This window comes from Poecilia reticulata, chromosome 7 (genome assembly GCF_904066995.2).
Source record: "Poecilia reticulata chromosome 7, P_reticulata-male-v2, whole genome shotgun sequence".
In the NCBI taxonomy this organism is placed as follows: Eukaryota; Metazoa; Chordata; class Actinopteri; order Cyprinodontiformes; family Poeciliidae; genus Poecilia; species Poecilia reticulata.
In genome coordinates this window covers 268476-294077 of record NC_088836.1, presented here as the reverse complement: position 1 = coordinate 294077, position 25602 = coordinate 268476, and the positions used below count along the sequence as shown (strand labels likewise).

The 25602-nt window shown below is 38.4% G+C and overlaps 1 protein-coding gene and 2 long non-coding RNA genes across 7 annotated transcripts in view; 2 read left to right on the top strand and 1 right to left on the bottom strand.

Moving 5' to 3' along the window:
• Nucleotides 1–1205: 1205 nt before the first annotated feature.
• LOC103467089 (uncharacterized) lies at nt 1206–2635 on the bottom strand. The gene is made up of 2 exons (XR_534031.2): nt 1376–2635; nt 1206–1295 (listed from the first exon to the last, which is right to left on the bottom strand). It is a non-coding gene; the product is annotated as an uncharacterized LOC103467089 (long non-coding RNA).
• A 12-nt stretch (nt 2636–2647) lies between these two features.
• Nucleotides 2648–25602, top strand: part of tafa5l (TAFA chemokine like family member 5, like) — a 201153-nt gene continuing 178198 nt past the window's right edge. For all 4 annotated transcript variants that reach the window (XR_001776782.2, XR_001776781.2, XR_534029.3 and 1 more), the window contains exon 1: nt 2648–3799. Coding sequence is in view for 1 of the 4 variants with exons in the window: in XM_008413145.3 (XP_008411367.1) it covers nt 3703–3799 (97 nt within the window). In the remaining 3 variants the exon portion in view is untranslated. The remainder of the gene's footprint in view (nt 3800–25602) is intronic.
• On the top strand, nt 16152–19120 carry LOC145552130 (uncharacterized). 2 transcript variants are annotated; one of them, XR_014088068.1, is made up of 5 exons: nt 16152–16472; nt 16657–16746; nt 16872–16959; nt 17062–17114; nt 17519–19119. It is a non-coding gene; the product is annotated as an uncharacterized LOC145552130 (long non-coding RNA). The 2 variants fall into 2 exon arrangements; XR_014088067.1 differs by having other exon boundaries at nt 16156–16746; nt 17519–19120.

Genomic DNA, 25602 nt, shown 5'->3' with positions numbered 1-25602 from the left:
AAGTGCCCTTTTGGTCAAATTTTTTTTTAAATATTTTTATTTCCTAAGCCGTCTTCTGGCATATAATAACATGTACTAAAATTATTTTGTTTTTTGTTGGGGTTTTTTGTACAACATAATAAGCCGGTCACCTTGTTGCCTTTGACCTTTTGCCCGTGACGCATGACGCAAAATTGCCTCTTGCACAGTGAGATAAGGCAGCTAACAAGCTCAACGTAGCGAACGTTCCAGATTACAGAACAGTTTTTGGTGAATTAAAAAAAAACTTTTTTGGTGAATAAAGTGGGGTAGACTTGTTACTTGTCAGATGCCAGACATCGTTGAAGTATCGTTTCTGCTTCAGCAGAGTATACTCTACACTATAGTGGTTTAAGCAGAGAGGTAATGAAATACAACAGACACTGACAGGCCTCTGCGTCTGCCTTTCTCTGAAGAACTACTGAGCGGGAGGAGACAGCCAGGTGAGGAAAAACTGTTTTTATCTATCGATTCAGAATTTTTATCATACGGACATTAGGCTGTTGTTGTTGTGATATTAGCTAGTTGCTAGCTAACTACTTTGCTAGCAAAGCAAGATAACTAAAAAGCTTCTTCCCTGTATCGTTAATGATATCAGTCATTCTTCAGTATTGGTTATGCAATAGGGCCACAACGCCTGTCCAAAACCGGTCATCTCCATAATGGATATATGTCTTCTAATTTCCTTTGCTGCATAATGTACATTGCATTTATTCTAGTGGCAGGTAAATGTATCTTGAAGGAGAATAGCACTTAAATAAAAGACCAACAAGGATATTAATTTAGAATTAAAAATTACTCACCCTGAACTACATGATAAATACAATGTATAAAAGTGTCATTAATGAAGGGAAAAAACTCAATCTAGACTTTAAGTTTAGGGTCTGGTTCACAGAGTATGAAGTTAAATTTTTTCACAACTATTCAATTAAAAAAAAAACTGACCTCAGTTAAGTAAAACAAAATTGTAATAAAAACTTTTCAAATTGTAATAATTTCTTTTCTTAAACAAAAACTTTTTTTTTTTTTTTAATTAAATAACTCGTTTTTGTCTTGTGAACTTTAAAAGTTATTTGCCAAACAAACTTTTATTTGCACACATCAGAAATCTTTTGTTGTGATTTTGGGCCCTGCCTGTCATGGTGTCTGGCAATTTGCGAACCCACATGCAGAAAACCACACTGAGGTGTAGAAAAGGTGTATATTTATTGAAAACAAACAGGTAATGGAAAGGGGGTTCTGAAGCAGAGAACTGCCTGGCTGGGTCTCTGGGGATCCTGGCGCGCGGACAAACAGAAATGGTGAGTTCACGTTCAGCGGGAATTTGAAGTGTATAAACGGAGAGGTTCGATCTTACTTGTAAGAGGAGGTCCAGGTGTATAGGGGGGAAATATGAGGCTCCGGGGTCGGCGGGTTGAGTTGGCGATGGAGGAGGAGGAGCGGACAGGTAGGTAGGCAAATCGTCTCGTTCTGCACAAGGATAAATCATTACTGATCAACAATCAGGCATCGAAGTACCAACAGCTCCCTGTTGATATACCCGTCCACTGATGAGGAATATGCTGCAGGTGCGTGCAGCATCATCATGGACACACCCTCCAGGAGAAACGCCTCTCAGCCCCCTCTGGTGGACAAAGAATGGGAGAACAACCCCAGAACCCCAACACTGCCCACGACGTCATGTGAGAATCACAAGCAAAACTTTGAGTCACAAACAAAAACTTAGAATAGCAAGAAAAGATTTCTGACACACGCAAATAAGTTTGTTTTGCAGAAAAAAAATTCCCTTCATGAGACAAAAATGTGTGATTTTAATTTTTAAAAAAGTTTTTTTTAAGCAAAACTCAGTAGGTTTTTCTCATGGTGACATGCATTAACAATTACATTTTTGCTTTTTTTTTCTCAGTTCCACGTTAAAGTTTGATGCAGCTCTGCTTTCCTGAATGGACCATCTTCATCTCCACTGCAAGTGCAGCAAACATGCAGCTCTTTTTTTATAGATTACAGTCACTAAAAGGTTGCTTTGTGCCCTTTTTATATTTTTAATAGTGTAATTCTGTAAAGACAAAATATGTCTGGTGCTCTGATTTGCATATCTTGCTAAATTGCGGGTTTGAATATTGCAATACTTTAATATAACAAAATAGACCTGCAGAAAGAAATTACTAATAAAATATCTTACATGTTCTATATAGAGATTTTCCTTAGCTTTGATTGTATATCTCACAATTTTGTAATTTGTCATTGTTTATTAAACTCTGAAAGCTGTGTGGCTTTGTTAATATTCTGTCATAGAATGCAGTTAGATGTGCTCTTTTATTGTTGTTGAGCACCTGCCCCTTTAGTGGTCTCTGCACGACCCTGCTCACATAGTATGTACACAATTTCCCCACATATTTTCAGTTTTAGTTTTCTATCACTGATATTACTTTTATTATTATTAATAGTAATATTACTACAGTGTGGAAAGACATATTCCTGCTTTTATATTTGATTTTTAATGTTTAAATACTAATACATATGTAAACTGTAACTGTCCCGGTTTCTTCATTTTATTTTGATAAATTTGCTTGTTCTTTATCGCCGAGCGAAAAATGTCCCCAGATTTAGTCTTGGAAATTTGGTCACCTTATCATTGGACGCACTGGAACAGCAGCAAAGACCCAACGCTTCGTCCTCTTCCTCAACGCTGCCTGCATGCTAATGCAGCAGCTACGAATAGAATGAGACAGCCAGCTTGACTTCGTTATCCTCCAAATCAAAGCAACGAGTCTTCATCACTGGGAAATTTCCAGATTTCTACAGAAAGGCTCATACAGGTGACAAGAGCTCCCAACTTCCCCGCACCGCCTGGACCCAGCGCGTTTTATCCACAGGGGGTGAGCTGCGTGAGACCCTCGCTGCCCCTCTTCTTCTTTAATGTATATTTTATTGGTTTTTTATTTTTATTTTGTCGTGACATTTCACTGCGCCGATGTGCACGCGGCCATGCAATGACGCACCTGCGGCTTTTGGCCGCGTTTCAGTGATCTCATTTCGGATTGTTCTCATTTTAACGGGGGAGTTTAGAGATGGCGCACCGGAGTGTCCCGTTTTCTGACAAGTTTCCGCTGCTGTTTGGTATGTTCGTCATGTCCCCCCGGCTTCACGCGCTCCTCTCCGTGTAGAACCAGGCGCGGATTCAGAAGTTGGTCGGGAATAACAATAAGAGGAGTGCGCAGCTCGGAGGAAGAAGAGCAGAAGGGACAGCGGCATTCAGGGGTGCTGAGCGGCTGAATTTACTACCAGCATCAGCATCTCTGTGCGAGGAATAAAAACTGCGAGGGGGGTTCTGCTGCTGCCCACTCCCTCTTCATCTACACACGTTTTAATTTTTTAAACATTTTCTGCAGTGAATCCAGGCTTCTGGAGCCGCAGCGGAGCAAAACTTGGCCAGATCTGGGAACATTGTCGCCTGTTTGCGCAACCTGCTGGATATGCGGCTGACGGGGGGAATTTAATATTATTATTATTAAAAAAAAAAAAAGAAAAAAGCAAGGGGGATTATTTTCAGTCCCTCGTCCATTATACCCTCAAAATGGATGCCTACGTCAGGCTTTGGGGACGCCACTGGAAAATAGGCATCTGAGACGCGCTTACAGGCGTTTAAAGTTTGGATAAATCCGAAGCAGCTGACAGGGTAGGATGCAGTCTGGGGCCAAGACGCTGTCCGCAGGTGGAGGGGCGTCCCTCTGCTGCCTACTTCTCCTCTGGATCATCTACTCGCACTTGCTCAGAGAAGGTAAGGGCGCTTCCAGTCAGCCTCTTCACTACTTTGCCAGCAGCAGCAACAATGTCTGTACGGACTGACCGGATTTCAGCTGCACGGTCAGATCCTTTCATCTGAGAGAAAAAACCTTCCAGTCCAAATAAAAAACCTGCAGCGACCACATCACTTTATTTATGCTCTCCTTGTTGAACCGTATGACATCTTTTAAATATAGTTATCTATCTATTGCAACGTCTCCGCAGTTTTAGGATGAAATGCCTGACAGTGAAAGTTGTAAATTTTAGTTTGGAAATTATAAGATAATAGAGATAAACTAAACAGTCTATTTTCAGTTGATCGGCTCTGATAATCTCTAAAACGTCTGATTTTTTCCCTGTTCTTTAAATGCATCAGAACTAAAAACACCTACCATTGATATATAGCACATAAACAACATTAATTCTGTTGCACTTTCCGAGTTTCATGAAAATTAGATAAAGGTTCTTAACACTGCTGGATGAAAATAGAGCTATTTCTGTTATTTCATTTTGTGATGCCGATTGCAGTTGAGCTAAGAAATGAGGTCATTTTCTTTAATAATGTTTCTTTTCCAACACCATAATGTCACCGCTAGCTCTGAACTTTTGCATCTGTCACCAAAATAAAGATCAATTGTGGACATAAATTAACTGCAAATTCAGCAAACATATTATGGGTAAGCAGAGTTTAAATAGACAGGATTCAAGATAGTCTAGCAAATATTGCATGCAATCCTTAGAAACTGCAGTATTGCAAAAAACTATATTGCAATGAAGCCTGTGGATCAGTAGCTTGTACAGTTAAAAACAACATGACTAGTTATTTTGCAAAGTCCTGAGGTATATGGACGGACGCCATGGGAGTGATTATTATTTATTGAAACTGCATAAAAAATACCAAATCTGTAATAATAATAAAAATAAAAAAATCTCATACTGTTTAGATCAGTGTTTCTCAATCTGTTTTGGCCCAGCGCCCCCCATCAAAGAATTTGCAGGCTACTTTGCACTGACCATTATTTTATCATTATTATTACTATCACTATTGTAGATGTTTTGATTTTTATGCTTGTTTCTGTATTTATCATCAAAAATAATTTCCCAGAGAACAAAAAAGTCATGGGAATAGAAATTATTTTCACAAGTGTCTACGAAAAATGCAATAAACATTCAAGTTAAAATTGGTAGGCCTAACAGCAGCCAATCAGAGTGGAAAAAATATTCTTATTTTGTGCCATTTTCTAGTTAAATCTTGCACAAAATGACCAGATAAAAGATGTACAATATGCCAGTTTAAACTTTGAACTATTTGCAAAACGACTGAGCTCTGCAACATTAAAACATGGATAGAACTGTAACTACATTAATTATAACTCTTCTTCTCTTCAGTGTTTCTGTCGGTTTTTGGTGGTTCAGCTCTGTGCTGCCTTCAGGAGAATGGGACATCAGAGCATCATCCATACAACTTCACCCAGATGTCATTTACTGTGCAAACTAGAGCTTTCAGTGGAAAAACAAAAGTTCCAGGTCCTTTTAATGCCATACAAATATGAGACAGAAACATGGATTATATCTTTAGATAGACCTGTCTATTAATTTATAGATTGATTAGTTTTACTGGACAGAAATTACAAAGAACAAATCTGGTTCTTAATCAAATGAGTCAAATTGAAAGTGTCATGGAGTCATCAGCCTCATGACATTAACACTGACTTGAAAAATAATATTGAAGAAATAAATATATAAAATCTAATTAAAAACATAAATAAGTGATCAGTTCTTTACTGTTATGGTCTGTAAGATATATTTATTCTCAGTATTAGAGATGGTCTCAACAAACCCATGACATTTCAACAATATTATTTTGCCTTTTATCTGGAAATAGTGTCTCTTTATTCTTGTCATACAGTCTTAATTATTGCTCGAAAGGTCTTACCATACTAGTTTATTCCTCTGTATTTACTTTAGTTTCTTAGTTTATTCTTGCATTTTGTTCTTCATTCATTTCCATTTAGTTTTATTTGATTAGTTTTATCCTCTTGGTTTATTGCTATGTCCACTTTAGTGTCTTTCCTGTTGCTACATTTATTTTAAGTTTATTGACGCTCATCATCAGTAATCTCATCACCTGCTACTCCGCCTAATCGTCATGTTTTTCACATCATGTGTTGATTTTTTCACTGTTCAGCGTCGGATTCTCTGTTTTATGCCATAATTCACATTTAGTTTGTCGCTTCGTTTTATGTCCCGCTTCTCCTGTTTCAGAGTTTTGTGCAATGTGCGCGTCTTTGTTTTTTCAAGCCCTAAGGTGCAGAGCGAAAATCTGCTGTCATGTCATGAGCTGAAAAAAAAATCAACAAGCACGTTTGCAAAAATAGAAGTCGCATCGTATTTTCACTTAAGACTTATAAAATTGTTTTGTGATTTTGGTTATGGTTGTAGAATTTAAACTGAGGTAACACTAAACAATAAATCATTGGGTAGATAGTGTGAAAAAGAGAAGATATTAAAGACATGCTAACCTAAATGGCTGCAAATGCATCCATTGTTGAAAATGAATCAAACTCATGTAACACAGTGTAATGATTCACTTCTCTGCAACACTTTGAGTCACCAAGCTTTATGCTTTCCAAACCGTTGCTTTTGGTCAGTTTGATTTCAGAAGAGCCGATGACATTTTTTATTACAGAAACATAAAATTGACTCATCTTTAAGATGACTTTTGGCTGAACAGAAATGATGTAAGTCAGATGGACTTTTTGTTGTTTTTTGTTTTAAATATGTATTTTTCTTTCTTGATAAGGATTTGTCTGTAAAATGACTAAAAATATAACTAATTAGTGATGTTAATAATGACCCTATTATTGATTATTATTGATATTATATAATGATAGTGTAGCGAGCATGTTTTATTCTTTAGTTAAGTGTACCAACAGCAAACTTGGTAATGTTATAAGTTGGGCCAGGTGTCAGAAGATGTAAACCTTTGTGAGAGGGGCTACTTGAGAAAAAAGCAAAGATTCACTGATTGAATTGTTGGTCGATAGCCAACATTATTTGAATTTCTGAAACAAACATTGAAGGAAAAACTATATAAAACCTGAATGATCATTCAGTTTGGTAAATATTTACATAGAGCATCAATTCAATAAATCGATAGAAATCCAACTGCTCACATGAAAACATCAAATCTAAATAAAGAATACAAATTGTACTAAATATTTTAATACAGACTGATGGTTGACACTGATCATTTATAAGTTTTTAGTAATGGAACCTTAACAACTACAGGTGTACTGTATTTTGTTAGTGAACACACTTAAGCATGTAAGATAACGGATGGAGGGAAAGAATCATTAGGGCCAAGAAAACATATAGCGTATAAGTCAGAGACAAAAGCTGTAGATAATTTTAAAGATAACTCTTGGGAGTGTGGTTGTACACTGTAAAAAACTTTAAACTTTGGGGAAAACTGAAAGATAAATATGAGCAGTAGCCTCACCTGGGCCTATTTAGTCCCTGTCACATATTCTTAAGAAATACATTTACAGACGAGGAACTTTTACTGAAATGGAGAAGATCAGTGCTGATTCAGTAACAGGAAAAAGACTAAACCAAAGTAGCATTCACATTGATGTGAGGAAAAATTCTGGAAAGGCAGTGATGTTAGAGTTCGTCTTTCACTTTAACTGCAGAAAGCTAAAAGTTACATTTGAGTAGCCTCACCGACATCTGTTTACTACCTGTCACATATTCTTAAGAAATACATTTACAGACGAAGAACATTTACTGAAATGTATCACACTAGCAGGTGTTGAAGAAAAAAATCTATAAGTTTCACATGTACTTAAAAGTAAAACAGTTAAACTGTTGTTTTCCTTCAGACGTTTCTACCTGCTCTTATGCAGGGACACACACACACACACACACACACACACACACACACACACACACACACACACACACACACACACACACACACACACACACACACACACGCACACGCACACACACACGGAGCAAGACTCTCCCCGGCCCCCTCCTCCTTGGAGACAGACACACATGCAGAAAGACTCTGGTTTCCCTGCCTCTTATGGAACAAGAGTTAGAGGCATTTAATTCCAACACTGTGTATCATGAAGACAATCTGTTTAAAACCAGAGGTAGTTACAATATTCCTAATCTAATTCAACATGGTTTAGAATATAGTATATTTATTTATTCACTTATATTTATTTATTCACATCAAACTCCGATTAAAATTTGACAGAAGGGTGTCAGGGAGGTCAGGAGGTCACAAAGTTCTCATGGGGGCCGGGGGGGGGGGTTGTTATCAATTAATATCAATTAGTCACGGCCATCAATCAATCATCTGATTAAAATTTGACAGAAGGGTGTCCATATGTCTCTCTATGAGCCTATCAACTATTGACAACAATTGCAAATAAAGCTTGTGCATTGTTAATGTTTTTGTTTATGACATCTGCAAAGAAAGCCTCTCTTGCGTGTTTTAGTGTTAGTGATAATTACGTAGTCTTTCTTTATAGATTTCATAATAAACGTGAAGTTGAGTTTTACGCCATTTCCGTTCGGCCCTACGGCAGAGTTGTCTTGCAGATTGAACTGTTTGTGCATTTCTCCATGGAGATTTCTTCCTAACAGACACAACTTTCATGGGGGCAAGATAATCAATGATATCTGAAAGTTTAGACTGAAAATCATCTACCAACTTATCTACGTCACTACAGCTTAAGGGTGAGGAAGAAGAATTTGATTAAATGTTTCTGTCGTGTTTTCTGTGAGAGAACGTTTTGTGATAGTAGCTGTTTGTCCAAGTGGGTCAATGGATAAAGAACTTTCAAAGATAACAGCAAAGTGATCTGACAGGGCGAAATCAGTTACAGAGACATTGGAAATATTCACACCTTTACTGATAACCAGGTCCAGTGTGTGTCCATGAGTGTGTGTTGCTTGGTTGCATGTTGTGCTAGACCAAAACTCTCTAATATATTAAGGAGCTTTTTTGCCCCTTGGTCTTGGGGGTTGTCAACATGAATGTTGAAATCACCAACAATTATTAAACAGTCATAATCAATGCATAGAGATAGAAACTCATTCAAGTCAGTAAAGACATTTTCCACATATGTTGGAGTTTTACAGACAGGTAGTCCTTCACAGTGGTTGATGTGGATTCAGGTTGTTAGTTCAAGTTGCACCTGGATTAGCCTCTGGCACAGTCTCTGCCAGTGTTTGGATTTCCAGTGTTTCCTTCATCACAACCCAGTCACCTGGTCTGATGGCGGCAGCACTCTGGCAGGACATGGCAGGAAGGTTCTCACTGTCTGTGAGGCTCGACAAAGCATAGTGGACAGGTTTTAGCAATAAGACAACATAAGAAGAAACTTATCACTTTTTTTCCATTTTCAATTTTTCATTTTTTTTTTTCATTTTTTAACTTTAGTTGGTGAGAATTGGGCAAAATCCAATATTTAATGGTTAAAAGGTGTTTTAGGTGAATAATGTTTTAAAGGATAGGACTAAGGAATGGTCTCACCACCAAACCTGAGGAAAATTTCTGTGCTTTCACAGAAATTCAAAATCACAAATAACCTGGAATCTGCGAAAATATAAAGCGCACACAAGTAACTAGTTTTCATGCTTCAGTTAGTGCTACTAGTGCAGATGTTTAGCAGAAAAATGTTTTAGCATAGAGCCAAAGATAGGTGTTTTATGCAAAAGCAAACAAGGCTAGATCCAATAGCATGGTCACATGATGCAGAGCCATCAACAAATTGCAACAAGTTCAGTTAGTCAGTTAGAGCATTGGTCCCCAACCCCCGGTCCGTGGACCAATTGGTAGCGGGCCGCGCAAGAAATAATAAAATATTTCCGTTTTATGTATTGAGTCTGGAGGATCTTTTATTTTGAAAAACCTTTAACCGGATTCTCTCGGTTACTTGTGCGCCAACACTGAGCCCAGAAGCAGCAAAATGAGTAAGAAACAGATCAAATGTCTTTGGAAAGTTTCTTTGCAAAGGGGAAAAGGCCCAGAGAAGAGACAGGAGAATTGATTTATCCCGGACCGGTAGGTGAGTCCCACATTACAACCCCGCTCTGCGTAACATGCGGCGACCGGCTGCTAATGAGGCAATGAAGCTTCAAACTGCTTCACAACGTAGAGACCAAGCAGGCTGTGGATATAAGCAACACTTCGGGTGTCATCAGAGGCGCAAAAAGTGGGTATGCAGGGTATGCAACGCATAGGGGCGCAGCACCAGAGGGGGCGCCAAAACCCCGTCTGAAGGGGGCGGCGCGCCGATGATGTCTTCCCGTACACTGTTGCGCGCCTTACGCTCCTTCACCTCGCGCACAGTTTTACCCTAGCGAGTTTTACCCTTCACGTATCTTCGCCTGGGGGGGGGGGGGGGGGGGGGGGGGGGGGGGGGGGCTGAGTGAGCGTTCGCTCCTTCACCCTGACGTTCCTTCCCTCGGTCGGGGGGAGGGGGGGGCGCCGATCTATGTTTTCGCATCCACCTGAATAATGTGTAGTTGCGCCACTGGGTGTCATTGTCTCTCATCACTCCCAGATGGGACCGCCTCGTTGCAGAGAAACAAGCTCAGGGCTCCCGTTAGTCATTATCGTGAGTTAAAATTTTCACGAAAGTAAAATGTTAGTTTTTGTGGTGTATCTGTATCTTATTTTGAAGGGATATGTAAACGTTACCATAGCAACCAGAGTCGGAGAGCGTTTGGGCAGTGGTCGAGAGGAGATGAGTAGAACTTGTGAGTCTTAAGTCTGGTTTAGACGGCAAGATTTAAAAATTGTCGGCCAATTCTCCAAACCTCTGTTTCCACAGAGCTGATAAAAGTACAACAGGTTCAATCGGTTTGTGACTCCAAGGCAGGAGCAACACGAACCGATTCCAGTCACGTCGCGATTCCAGAAGAAAATCCACAAGACTCCCAACATAGCATATGGGAATTTAGAATAACCAAACATGGATGACTATGTAGAAGCAATATCAGGATGCGGAGTCATTTTAAGAGATAAAAGACGTAACAAAAAGAAAAAGCGGTGGATAAAAGACGACGGGAGCAGCCGCTCTATTTGCTGCACTATGATTTGGAGGTGACTGTGTTTTTTCATAGTTAACATTTTTTACTGAATAAACATATGTAATAATGACCTTTACATATAATAATAAACATTTCCACATATCATCTTCGATATCCACCGGACTCACATTTGCGCAATATGTCAGCTGTTTGGGATTCCCCTCTGTTCCTACGTCACCGCACTTTCTGATTGGCTCCCTGTCACATTCAACAGGTTGTATTGTTCCCAATCAGGGAAAACCCCACAGGCTGTGATTAAAGGGCCAAGACAATGTAAATTGGGTATATTCAGGATTTGGAGGGAACACCACCATGCAGAAGCCTTATCTGACGATTCACCACCCCCCATCCCCGGGCCGCAGCAAAATTTTCCAAGTCTTGACCGGTCCGCGGTAATAAAAAGGTTGGGGACCACTGAGTTAGAGGATTTCAGTTAGTGAATGTCAGAGTATGGAACCATGTATAAAGGTCAAAATCAATTTAAATCAAGTTTGAAGTTTGAATTTGGGATAATTTAAGTATTTTTAACCCTGTCTAAAAATAATGAAAAGTAGTTTCATTAGGCTAAAATGTTAGATTCATACTTTTAAAGATTTGCATCCAATCATGGTTAGAAATGTTTCAGCAAACAGAACATTTAAAGTTTATTATTCATTATTTTACCAATCTACGCTGTAAATTATAACAACATATTTATTTGAGAAAGATTGGTGACTCTAAATTTCTTATTTTTTATAGCTCTCCAAGTAAAGGAAGTCTAGTTAAGGTTTAAGTGTATTTTAAAGTCCAATTTCAAGTTTAGCTTAAAAAAAATAAGTGGATTTCACATCTTTTCCAGACCAGTAGTTATAGTTAGTGCTTAAGGCAGATAAGCTTAGTCTTTTAGGTAAGCCTGTTCTCAATCAATTTAAAATATTAACACATTATGTGATATTGGGGATCGGCCAGCAAAGCATCCCATGATGCCTTTAATCAAAAGGACTGTTACACTTCCAAACCAACTTTTGTTCCGATGGTACATTATATTGTGCATTATGTCATAACAGAAGTCATCAGGGGTTTACATTAGTTAATTTCCAAAGGAAAAGTTGAAGTGCTTAGGAAGCTTTCAGGTTGCTTGTCTCGTTTTTTAAGTAAAGATATAGATTGGAATCTACAATATAGTTAAGATTTTCCATTGGTTTCCTTAACAGTGTTATACATCGGTGAGGTTTTTTCTTACTACCTAAACTCTGTGAAACTCAAAGGGAGGAGTGGAAACTAAAGGCGTGAACAAATCCAGTAGGCTGGAGGAACTAGGAGGTGTCAGTCTGAGACAGTTGATAGGTAGACTGTGTAGGCAGTCCTACTTTCTCCTTACACTGTTAGAATTAACACAGAGCAACTATAATTTTGGTTATGCGTGTATCAAAAACAAAAAGTACCATCTTGAAGACAAAGTAAGTTCTCAAATCATTTTATGCAATATTCCTTTATGAACTTAAGACTCTGAACAAATCTTTTACTCATTTTCAGTCTAGTAAACAACTTTGAACACATAACATGGCAGACAAACCAACATTCACTCCAACATGAAACGGACACAAACAAACGTTGGCACAATCAAAATTTGGAGTCAGTCAAAATTTCATCGCAGTCAAAAATGTGCAGTCAGTCCTCTGTGTTTATTTTCTTAAATTGTAATTACCAAATTTACTGAAGCTTCAAAATTTTCTAATTTTTCTTTTAACAACATATTTTAATGTTGGGGTGGTGAAGGAACGGGTGCCGGAGGGGGGGAGCGAGGCCTACTGATCATTTCATGCATGCTCAAACAGCTGTTAAATACAGAAAATGCCCAAAATTTTCCCACATCATTTTGGCGCCTCATCTAGTGCAGCGGTCCTATGCTTTGCATACTGCGTTTGCATTAAAGAGATTGAAATTTACATTTCTCTCTGCATCTCAAAGTTTCTGTTTGCCTTTCGCATTTACTACTTAAAGCTGCACTGTAACTTTTACAAAAATATGTTTTTTCCATATTTGTTAAAACTGTCAGTATGTGTGACAGTATGGTATGAGATCTGTGAAAAAATCTATCTCCTTCAACCAGAGCAAGGAAGAGAGGCTTAGCGCTGTTAATCATGCTCGATGGGCCAAGTGCCGGAGAAACAACTTACTGGCTCAGGAAACTGTATCCGCCATCATCAGTGGTCATGCTAACTAGCGTTAGCATTCATGGCAGGCTATGTTTTGATGAACTAGCTATAGCGTAGCAGAGAGCAAGGAGTGAACAGTGCTTACACGAGATTGACAGCGCTAAGACCCGTCTCCAGGCTCTGATTGGTTGTTTCTGCAGTTATTCCTAGAAGAAGACAAAGCTCCATCTTTTTCACAGATTGTCTGTCTGGACATGATGATAATTTGAACAAATATCCTTCACTTTTAAGTGCCTCAAGTCTATTTTTAGCAGCTTCCCTCTGCAGAGCCTTTTATCATTTACCTTTGCAGTTTGGCAACATATCTATATAAAGCAACCTCCTTCATATGTTCTGGATGAAAGAACAGACCTGAATTACACTGTTAGCAGTGCATGCATGTACTGGGGATGTTTTCTTTTTTTTCTTTTTTCTAATTTATTTCTGATTTTTAACTAAACAATGAGCACCATAAATACACATTCAAGTCATACTTGAGACAGTACTTTGGAGAATAAACATAAACTAATAAATGACAAAACGAGAACCAAAAATAAAACAAGACACATACAAACAAAAATCCACCAATTATTTTCATAAGTACATGGATAAAAAGTAGATAACTAAAAAACAAACAAACAAACAGAGGTAACAGAAAGAAATTAAAATATAAATTAAACAGAAAACAACTAAAACGGAGCACTTAAAGGGCTTAATGCATTCTGTGCTACTAAAATTGTTATACGACTTAAATAAAGGGTGTATGCCTTTACAACTGGGTTGTAAGGTGTGCACCACTCATGGGGTCACATCGAGTGTTAAAGACCTAACATGCTCCAGAAACGGTGACCAGATTCTTGAAAATGTGATTTCAGAGCCTTTGAGAGTATGCCTAATTTTTTCCAGTTTTATGAACTTCTTATATCCAATGAGAATGTGAGGGTGGGAGAGGATTCTTCCAATGCATCAGTATAATACGTCTAGCCAGTAACGTGAGGAAGGCCACAAGGTCAGCATGATGGGGTGGCAGTAACTGGTTTTTGGGGAGGACCCCAAATAAAGCAGTGAGTGGAGAGGGCTGTACTCTGGTCGAGGTAATTACAGAAAGTGAGTCAAAAACAGATTTTCAAAATTGAAATTATCAATCTCTGTGTTAAGATCATCAGACCAAGTAGCTTGAAGATGGCCAAGTCCAGGAGTCACATTGGACATTAAGGATACAATATTTTTGATATTGTACCCTTTGGAGTGGGACTAATTTCTAGGAGTTGATCAACCATATTGGGGGCAGGAATTATTGGAAAACCTGGGAAATTATGACAAATAAAGTCTCTAACTTGTAGAAATCTAAAAAAGTGGACAGCTGGTAAGTTAAAATGTGAAGATGATTGAGCAAATGAGGCACAAGTACCATCTAAGTATAAATATTTCACAGAAAAAAGCCCATGGCTTTTCCACACTGAAAAAGTTTTATCAATGAGTGAAGGTGGAAATAGAGGATTAGAGTTTAGTGGTGATAAAAGAGGTATTCTCTGGATCCCAAAATGTTGCATAATCTGAGCCCATATTCTAGGGCAGTTCTTAACAATTATATTGTTAGTGTAAGTTATAGGAGATGTTGCAGGGGGAAGGCAGAAAAGAGAGTACAAGGAAGCAGAACTACATGAGGCCTCTTCTATTGGTAACCATTTGGGAGTCTCGCAGTTTGCATTGCACCAACATAACATTGTACGAATATTAACAGACAAATAATAGCATAAGAAATTTGGTGTGGCAAGCCCTCCCATTTCCTTACGTTTCTGTAGGATACTCTTTCGTATTCTAGGAGGTTTTCTGTTCTATATGAACTGAAAAACTGAAGCATCCAGTGTCCTAAAAATTTTTTGGGGGATAAATACTGGTAAACACTGGAAGAGGTACAAGAATTTCGGCAAAACATTCATCTTGATACAGCTGATCCTGCCTGCTAAAGAAAGTGGCAGCATGGACTGAGTCAGCTGGTCAAGTAAGGGAGTAGAATTAACTTTAAAAAGTTGTGATTAATTCTTAGTTACATGGATTCCCAGGTACTTACACAGGACGAAAAATGGGATTTTCGTCAGCAATTGACACCTTGTTCTGCCGTGCGCATGGAGATTGAGGGCTTTCGACAAGAGCCTTTAGTCAGAGTCGAGCACAGCCAAAAATGGTCAAAAACGCTGTGTGTCTGTGTTTCCCTATCACCCCCCTCCCCTTGTGCCTAGCAGAGGTTTTCGTATTTAAATGACGTTGCTGAGTGCCATGCAAATGCAAATCAACTGTTGAGCACCGCCTTTTGAGTCTTATTCATTTTGTAGCTAATGCTTTTTAATTTCTGTTCACCAGAAAGAAGCATGTTTGGAGAAAACAATCTATCTTATCCATTAAAATATATATTAGATGTGTGTTTGGAGCACTGAAAAACTTAGTTTTGGTTGAATTGATGATATAAAAGAAGAATATGCATGATTACATACAATAGACTTTTGTGAAACGTGATCTTACTTTGACATTCCTCCTATCTGAAGATTTATCTTGTGATAAATCTTCAGATAGGAGCAGGATGAATTGCACAACTTAATCAAAAATAATAATAAAAACCATGTTCCAGAGTGGTAGATTGTACATAAAGTATTTTTGTGAATAATATTCAAACTAAAGTTAATGTTCACTGATTGCTTTAAAGACCCAGAGTCATGCTATATTGGAGTGGTAGTGGTTATTCCACATCACAATACAGGACTTGAGAAAACTACAGATTTTTCAGTATTCAGTTGCTTAACTCTCAAGTTTAAATTGAAGAACAAAATGGTTGAAAGTTTGTGATACCTTCTGATAGAGTATAAACATTTGTATTCTTTTTTTTTTTTTTTTTTAAGTTTTGTTAGTTAAGCATTAAATATAACTCACGGATTATGAATCATGTTCTGTATAAACTGAAAAGGAGACAGCTCAAAGTAGAATTGAGTAAATAAACATCTATACATTTAAAAACATTTTAGCAATTAATTATAATAAAAATAAAATATACTGTCACGTAACTTTTGAAAAAATAACTTTTAAAATGTATTTTTTTCTGTCAACTTTCATTTAACACTCCAGTCCAGTTGGTGGCAGTAATGCGCTTTCATAGTCGGTCAAGCAACCGCCATTAAACTCCAGAGGAAGATTTGCACTGGTGGTAACGAGTGCTAACTGCTACACCCAACATGAACGAAAATACCCGTGCGTTGTGTGAAATGGTGGAAAAAGTCCTATTTCACGGAGTTACCTTTTCAGTATCGTTTTGATATTAAGCAATGATCCGGCGGAAAACAACAAATGACACCGCGGCGGTCCAACAAGACCGAACTCACGGTAAGAAAGCTTTTATAAATAACACGTGGAGCGAGACCAGTTGCTTTGTTTGTTTCTTACAGAAAGCGGTCTGTCGTTTTCTTAATGCCGAAACAAGTGTAGGGTGAGATTTTGTATTGTAATCTCTATTACATGTGATGTTCTGAACTCTTAAAAATACTCGCATCTTCTTTGATTTTTACAGACCTGAAAAATGGCCAAGCCGTACCAGCCAGACCTCAGACCACGGTGCTGAGGAGCTCTTACGGAGTCCACCAGGAAGAAGAGAAATTCAGTAAGTTATGACTGTATAATGTATAATGATTGGTTGAGAATAATTTAAACTTATTTACTTACGTATTTTTGAGAAAGCGATATATTTGCTACAATATTTTTTTAATTTTACATTTATTTCCACAGACTCCACAGAATGAGAGTCACATTTATGTCAATCAGACTCTTCTGGAACGTTCTGATGTCCGTGATGAGGACAGAGATGCAACTGTGTGTGAGTATCTACCATTTTAGAATGTTATTTCATGCTTCAACATTGTTTATGTACATAATGTAATTATGCTATGTATTGACGATGCACAAAAATGTTTTCCAGCTGCATCCAGGACCTACTGTCAGTCATCCAGATGTAGCTAAAGAAAGAAGCAGGTGAGATTTATTACTAATCTAGAGATGTCACAATTGCATCAAATGCATCAGTTTTGCATGCATGTTTGTATATATGTGTGTATGAATGCAATCAGCAATGAAAAGAAAAATAACATTAAATTTTCTTAAGAAGCTGTAACATTTTGGGACAAGATGGTGTGCAATAATTTTAATGTAGCCTCAATGGTTAATGACAAATCACTTAAGTACTTTTATCAATGTTTTGTTAAATATGTTTATTTACATGATATTCAGGAGTTGATACTTTACCACATAGCCATAGTTTTTAATGACAAATGGATTACACCTGTTTCTAAACCAAGACACTTAAAATGTCAGTATAGTTTCAACAATATGTTTTCATAAAGATTCTTTATGACTTAATGTCTGTTCTGTGTCAACAGCTGCTGGAGGCGAGGGAGAGCGTCCTGGCAGCAGAGGAGATTTCCTTTTGGGAAGGTGTCACCATTGACCTCATGTCTGATGAAGAGGATGGCGTCTTCGAGGGTGTATCGGGCTGGATTGTGAGACCACCAAGTTTCCGCAGCCAGGAGCTCGGCAACCTCTGCTCCAAACTACAAGAGAGACTTGAAGCTAACCCTAAATACAGCATGTTGCGTCATAAGCGTTTGTATGTTGGATCATGCTCAGAAAGAAAGCCGCCGCCACACGGCCCAGAAGTAGACATGCATTTTGTGCTGTAATCTTTTTTTTTTTTTTTTAACTGAAGTTTTATTTATTTATAGATGTTATTTTATGTGTGGTTTCTTTATTTATAGATGTGTTTTTTATAAATATGTGTGGTTTCTTTATTTGTAGATGTGTGTTATATGCATGTATGTACATATTTTTCAACATAAATTAAAAATATAAACTTATGCCTTGTGCTTGGTGTATTTTTATTTCTGGGTTATTTTTTATAATTTATTAGGGGAGGGACTTAACCAGGCCTGTAATTATAAAGGTCTAGTGTGTCATCACGACTTTACACAAGTGTGTCTTTAACTCAGCGGCAGAGGCTCCGCCGAACCCCTGAGACTGACTCATCAACCCCCGGGGTTCGATCGAACCCAGGTTAAGAACCACTGTCTTAGATGTTTCCCTGGTCCTACCTACTTGAATCCAATAGCTGAATCACCTCCTAAGTGCAGTCAAGTTCTCCAGAGTTCTGCTAACGACCTCATTATTTGACTCAGGTGTGTTGAAGTTGAGACACGTCTAAAATTTGCAGGAGACCGGCCCTCGAGGCCTGGAGTTGCCCACCCCTGGTCTAGACCACCTTTTGTGATGCCGTGCATGGGACTGGATCTAAGGGCTGCAGCTAAAGACTCTATAGCAATTGCAAACCAGAGGGGAGAGTGGACAGCCCTCACAGTTAGGGTTAGGGTAGGTGAATATACCCCACCCCTTCCACAGACTAGGTGAATATATTCTGAATGGTCATTATTTGTGCGAACACTGGCTAACAGTTATATATATATATATAACAGTTTGATCCAGGAAATAAAGGAACAGCCAAAACCAAAACGTCGTAAGGTGTAAAACAAATAGGACCACTCTACTCGATCAAAAGCTTTTTCGGCATCCATTGATAATCACTTCTGGGGTATCAGCTGATGTAGGTGAATATATTATATTTAGCAACCGCCTAATATTATGAAAGGAGTGTCTGTTTTTAATAAAGCCTGTCTGGTCAGGGTTGATGATCTTGGTCATGAATACCTCCAGACGTTTTGCCAACATCTTTGCCAAAATCTTGACATCTGTACAGAGCAATAAAATTGGCCGGTAGTTGTTGCAGACTTGTGGATTTTATCTTTCTTTAGGATAAGGGAGATAGTAGCTTGTCACATTGTGAGAGGGAGAACACCAAATTCATATGCTTCTTTAAGCACATTAAGCAGAAAGGGAGATAGTTTGTCTGAAAAGACCTTATAGAATTCTGATGGAAAGCCATCAGGTCCAGGGCATTTTCCACTCTGCATTGATAATATAGCACTCTTGACCTCAGCGAGCATAAAGGGCTTGTCTAAATCAGAGGCTGTTTCTGGATCAATTGTAGGGATAGTAAAACTATCAAAGAAACGTTCATAATGAGCTTGATCGGGTGAACACTCTGAAGTGTATAAAGTGGAATAGAAGTCTCTAAACTGATTGTTGATAGTTTGTGGATTAATAGAAATCCCATTGGATATGTTAATTTCAACAATGTGCTGGTTTGAAGCTCTCTGCTGAATCTGATGAGCAAGAATTTTGCTGGGCTTGTCACCAAACTCATAATAACTATAACAGGTTTTTAATAATAGTGCATCAGAGGCTAGAGTGTCAAATTCAGCCTTTTTTTATCAACAAACTTTTTATAAGGTCAGGAGCAGGGGACTCTGCACATTTTGTTTGCAGGTCAGATATAGCACTAGATAGGATAAGACTTTTTTGTGTGGTTGTTTTTCTAAGATATGCTGAGTAAGCTATTATCTCCCCCTGTAAATATGCTTTACATGTCTCCCAAACTGTCGCTGAAGATACATCTGGAGTAACATTAGAGGAGACAAACAAGTCCAAATGGTCATTCATAGTTTTGACTAAAACAAAATCATTGAGTAAAACTGAATTAAAACGCCACGGAAGCCGAGAAGCAGTTCTGCCCGGGAGAGAGAGATCCAAGATGACAGGAGAATGGTCTGAGATTACGATGGGATTATAGCAACATGACCTAACTGAGGAGAGCAGTTTGTTATCCAGGAGAAAGAGGTCAATTCTAGAGAAAGTAGAATGCACTGGGGAGAAAAAGGAAAATTTTCTGGTGTTAGGGTTGAAGTAAACTGCATATTGCTGCATAAATGTATGTAAAACTTTGGAAGACTTAGAGACTGAATATGACTTGCTTGAGGAACGGTCAAGCAAAGGGTCAAGGCAGCAGTTAAAGTCACCCCCAAGAATGAGCTGGCTATTATTTAGATCAGGAAGTGAGAAGAAAATGTTTTTGAAAAAGTCCTCATCATCCCAGTTTGGACCATATATGTTTACTAATGCCAAATTGCTACTACTAATTCTTCCCAGGACAATAATATAACGGCCGTTAGGGTCGGATATGACTTTGGTCACAGAGAGGGGAACAGATTTATGTATTAAAATAGCAACCCCACGTGCCTTGCTATTAAATGATGAATGATGCACCTGGCCAACCCACCCACAACGAAGCTTGAACTGGTCTGACAGCTTTAAATGTGTTTCCTGTAAGAAAGAAATTCTTGTGTTTAAGTGTTTTAGATGATGAAATACTTTTTTACGCTTTATAGGAGAGTTCAGCCCTTTTACATTCCAACTGACAAATCTTAAAGAATCCCCTGGTGCCAATGAGGCGTCATTACTTGGCATAATACCATAGGTGTGATAGATATGAAAATGACAGTGAGCTATTAACTGTATCACATATGTAATGAGTAGCACCAATACATGCAGATAAGGAAGACCCGCAAAACACACATATAAAAAGAGGAAAGGAAAAACAATAAAAATAAAAATGGGGAAAAAATGGTGCCGCAAAAGGCAGGCACCAGAACTCTAATAAACCTATCAGCATATTTTAATACTTCCTTTTACTTAAATACCAACTCCTTGAAACCGCAATATGGAAAAACAGATACCCCCCACTCCTTATAGCTATGGTGATCAAGCTGTGTATATGTAACGTAAATACAATATTATTCACTAACAAATGGGCCTAACAAGCCACACTGAATTAGGGAAATAATTAAACGCAATTGAAAAAAGAAAAGAAACCAATGTTAGATTTCCAAGGCAACAAAGAATGTTACGCAGATTTTTATTTTTATTTTTTAATCCTGACCCAAATCCTGGACGAATGTAGCCGCAACTGTGGCCGACAGGAACCACTTCTTTTCTCCGTTCGGGAGTGAGATGCGCAACTTCGCAGGAAATAACAACGCTTGTATCCGCTTGTATCCCCGCTTGTACAGTTCAGTCATGACACCACTGTATTCGCCGCGCTGTTTCACAACCTCTTGGCTGTAGTCATCATAGAAGTGGATCCTATGCCCCTGATAAGACAGTGCACCCCTCTTGCAGGCTTCACTGATAATCAAGTCTTTCTCTTGGAATCTATGGAAGCGCAGGATGACAGGGTGAGGACGGGATCGCGGGGCGGGTTTGGGGGCGAGGGTGCGGTGCGCTCGATCTGTAAGTGTTAAGGAAGAATTTTTTAAACAATTAAATTTAGCAAAAAATCTGGCTCTGATTCTTCCTGTTGATCCCAGGTTCTCTCGCGTGGCCACGTGTGGGGACAAAAACACAACAATGCGTGTTGACGTCACAGAATTACAGAATTTAATACAATCAGAAGAACGTATAAGATAGAACAGGAAACTGGAGAAAACACAGATACAAACATTGTTACCTGAGACAAGAAGACAAAGAAATATCAAGGACGTCCTTGGAGAAAGAGCTGGTGCAGAAGTAAAATAAATCAGCTTTTTTCTGAATTGTTTCCCTTGTGCACAAACTTTTATACCTGTAGGTGTGTTTACCTCTTTAATGTATTCAAATAAGGCGTATTTCTAGTTGACCAACTGGAAGGCATCTCTGGCTCTTTAGAAAAGTCCCTGCAATTTGTTCACAAGATCAAACACCTTTTGTTAAATAAAGTGGAAGCAGACTCTCTGAATTATGGCTTTCACAGATCAGTGTGAAAAGCTAGAACTTCCTACTGATTGTTTCCAGACAGACAAAGGACAGAACAGAGATCTTGGCGAACAATCTGCTTTAACTACAAGTAAAATAAAGATCAATAGGCTAAAATAAGTTAGAATTTTAAAACTATAATTAGGCTATTTCAATCAAGTCATGTTAAATTTTAAAATTAGCTTATTTTAAATATATTTTCTTAACATAAGCTGACAATGCGAATGTTTTGGCGCCTGCTGCGCCCCTCCAGATCCACCACTTTAGCTCTCAGCATCTCATTTTCTTTTTGAAGATTAGCACACACCTTCTCCACCTCCAGCAAACACGCATCAGAAGCAGCATTATCTTCCAAAGAGCAAATACGCTGACCGTGATCTGTCATAGCAGCGTTGATACTGTCCGGTGTGGAGTTCAGAGACTCAAAAGACAACTTGAACTCCGCAGACTTTATGACTACTAAGGAGCGAGCTAATGTCCGCGATTGTTGTGCTAGCAGTAGCTGGCGGTGCATCTTTTTCTCTTTCAGAGGATTTTCCTTTGAATTGGACATGACGAAGTAAGTTTGCAAGAAATATGAACAACAAGAAAACAAAATACTTTAATCTTTACAAAGGAGATGGGGTTCCAAGAAGGTATAAAAAGCACAAATGCAGCAGTAGTCCTCACGCATTCCACCCGGAAGTTCCCTGGGGATGTTTTCTATTTAAAAGATGCCCTTGGCAATGTCACATAAGTGTTGCCTATAAACTTCACAAGCATAACTAAACCAGAAGGACCTAGAAGTCCTGAAAAGTTAAACTATTCATCACGCTGGGTTTTTGCCACACAGAAAGGAAGCAGTCCAAGTATCCCTCTGTTGTTCCCAGTGTTGCAGCTAGCTGGAGAACCAACATTTGGGGCAACCAGAGCACATCTCCGTTATCAGCAGTGTTGTGTTGCTTGCTCCTCTTTCTCTGCAGCCCCACTGGATGCTTGTGATGTGTAATGATGGTGCTTGAAGCAGCTTCAGGGATCATCAAAGCTGAACGCAGAGCTGAATGGAATATGCAGAGCTTTTTAAGGCGGAGGATGATGCTACCTGACTGGATGCAAACATGCATAAAAACGAGAAGATTATGTATAACTTACCACTCCTGTATGGAAGTCCTCTGTTCCATCCAGGAGCCTGCTCTGGCTGCTCCAGCTGGAGGTGGGACGGAGCAGCTGCAAGGCCAAACAAAGGTCAAACGAAGTCAAACATGCAGATGGTGACCTGTTTGGTAGACAGTATCCATCCATCCATCCATCCCCCCGCCTGCCCGTCCATTCGTCCGTTAGTCTTTTTGCAAATGTTCTAAGATACTGACACTAAACTAGACAAAAATACTTAATTTAGTGTTTTTGCATTACTGCTAGAGTACATTAGAGGATTTATGGAGATGGTTGAGCAGATTATTAAAATGAGCTGAAAGCATTGATATTAAGATATTACTGATATTTTAAGAGTTTTTATAATTTTTTTTACCTTGGTTAACTCTTTTATTGTCATTTTGTAGCGTATGGTATAAATAAAATGGTATGGTATAAAAAACGGTCCGTCCGTCCCTGGTTGTTTGCCATCCAACAAACCCTGGAGATTTGCATATTCTCAATTATAAATATAATATCAAATAAATATTTGATTCATAGAGAAGTTTTATAACAACTGAAGGTAACATAAAATACATAACACTGCCCCTTTAAAAAAGGATTCCTTTAAAAAAAAGCCGAGCTCACAACATTAAGCTGTTTTCTCCTCTCCTGCTGGATTTTCAGAGCTGCATTAGGATCACGGTGGACGTCAGGAAGCATGTAGCACCGGGTCAGTCAAACATCTGTCAGGCTCACCTGGCGTCCTGTTACACCATACCTGCTGTGCCGCACACGTCAAGTGGTACTACGGTAATGTGATACGTTTGGCTGCAGCTGCTTGACAAGCATATGTTGAGTGGGTGAGGTTCCTGTTCCCTGTCATCCTGTGTCGCTAATAACAGGCAGAGCTGTGAGATTAGAGCATATAAAAAAGGAAAAGTTAAGTCTTTAATGCTGAAGTTAGAACTAAAGCAGCAGTAGGAGTTTAGTCTGTATGAACTAAATGGATTTACATTCATAGAACTGGTTTCTTTTCACTGTCTTTAATATGAAGTGTAAAGCGGTACTTTACAGTACAGTACTCCAAGGCTGAAAAAATGGTATAAATATTAGAATATACCCAACACTTGGATCAGCATCTCAATGTCTTAAGATTCAGTTGCATAAGAAATGATCAAATAAAATATTTAAACAAGCAAAGAATTTTACTGCCATGTCCTGGTGTTACTGGAATAAAAAGTCTCTTAAAATTAAATTTCCTTGAATCTATGAGGAAATATGTGTATTCTCTATTCAGCTGAAGATCTACAGATTTCAGACCATCAGCTGAACATTGTCCGTTCATCACTTAAAAGAAAAAGTTAATTTGATTAGATGTAAACAGGGACTTCCAATTTGTTTTCCTTTATCAGGTCTGATAGAGAATGTTTCACTGCAAAAACAAAATCTTATCAAGTATTTTTTAGATCTGGTTTCTAGTGCAAGTATTCTCCGTTCACTTGAAATAAGACAAAACTTTTTTTTAGCAGCATGTCCCAAATGCTGTTCAGGTAATGAGCAGAGTTTTTATCAGCTGCAAACAACTTTTTTTCCTGACATCACCTGGAGGCATCACTGTCATTTCTACTGCCAGAGAGGAGAAGCTGCTGCTTTCACTTTAATTGAAGCTTCATGTCTGAAAGCAACTGAGAGAAGTGCTGTTAATTTTCTGCTGTAGCCATGAAGACAAAGTGCTTCATGATTTGAATAGGTCGCAGCAACAGCACTGAGACTGCTGAATGTTGTCCATCTGTTGACGCCAGTTGTGATTTATGGGATAAACTGTGTTTCCTAACTGATAAACAATATTTATTTTAATAATTATTTATTTTGTGAGAAATATAATATTTGAAAGGTGGAACCATGTAAAGACATCAAAGACTATAACTCATTCTAGTGTATGAATTAAACATTAGGGCTGCAACTAACAATTATTTTAGTAATTTATCATATTTGGATGATTAATCAATTTATCAGATTAAAAAAACTTTTATAACCATTTATCATGGTTAAATAATTACCTTGCTGGTTTTTGTTAACAATTCCACATAAAAGCAATCCAGCTAAAAAAATAAATAAAAAATTACTCAATTACTCCATGATTATAATATTCATTCGTTGCAACATCAGAGTTTGCAAAAGTGTGAAATGGAGGGCAGTATTTAACACCACTGCCCCCCCCGATCACGTTTTACCATTTGATAATCACAGATTAATTTAGACTGATTACCTGCACCGTGAACATTTAAAATGCTTCCCTCCGTGCTTTAAAGAGTGCATAAAATATTTGCTGAGCTCATATCTGATGCTGTGCATGGTAATGTGATTGTCATGCTATCTAAAGCGTTGCTTCATTGGCGGCACTCTTTTTTTCAGCGGAGATGCAGTGAAGAGAATCACTATATGCCTCATATTGTGTGGCAGTTGTGATTGGAGCCTGATTAGAAACCAGTTTAGAATCAATGCCATGATGTCCGGGCCGGGCTGACGCAGCGGGGCTCCGCTCCGTAGCTGTGTCATAATGAGGAGTAATGCCATACTAAGTTTACTGAAATGAATAATTAACAGCTCATGGTCTAAAAGAGGGCACATTTTTAATAAGTTTCGAGACAAAATCCTATTTTGCAACATCGCT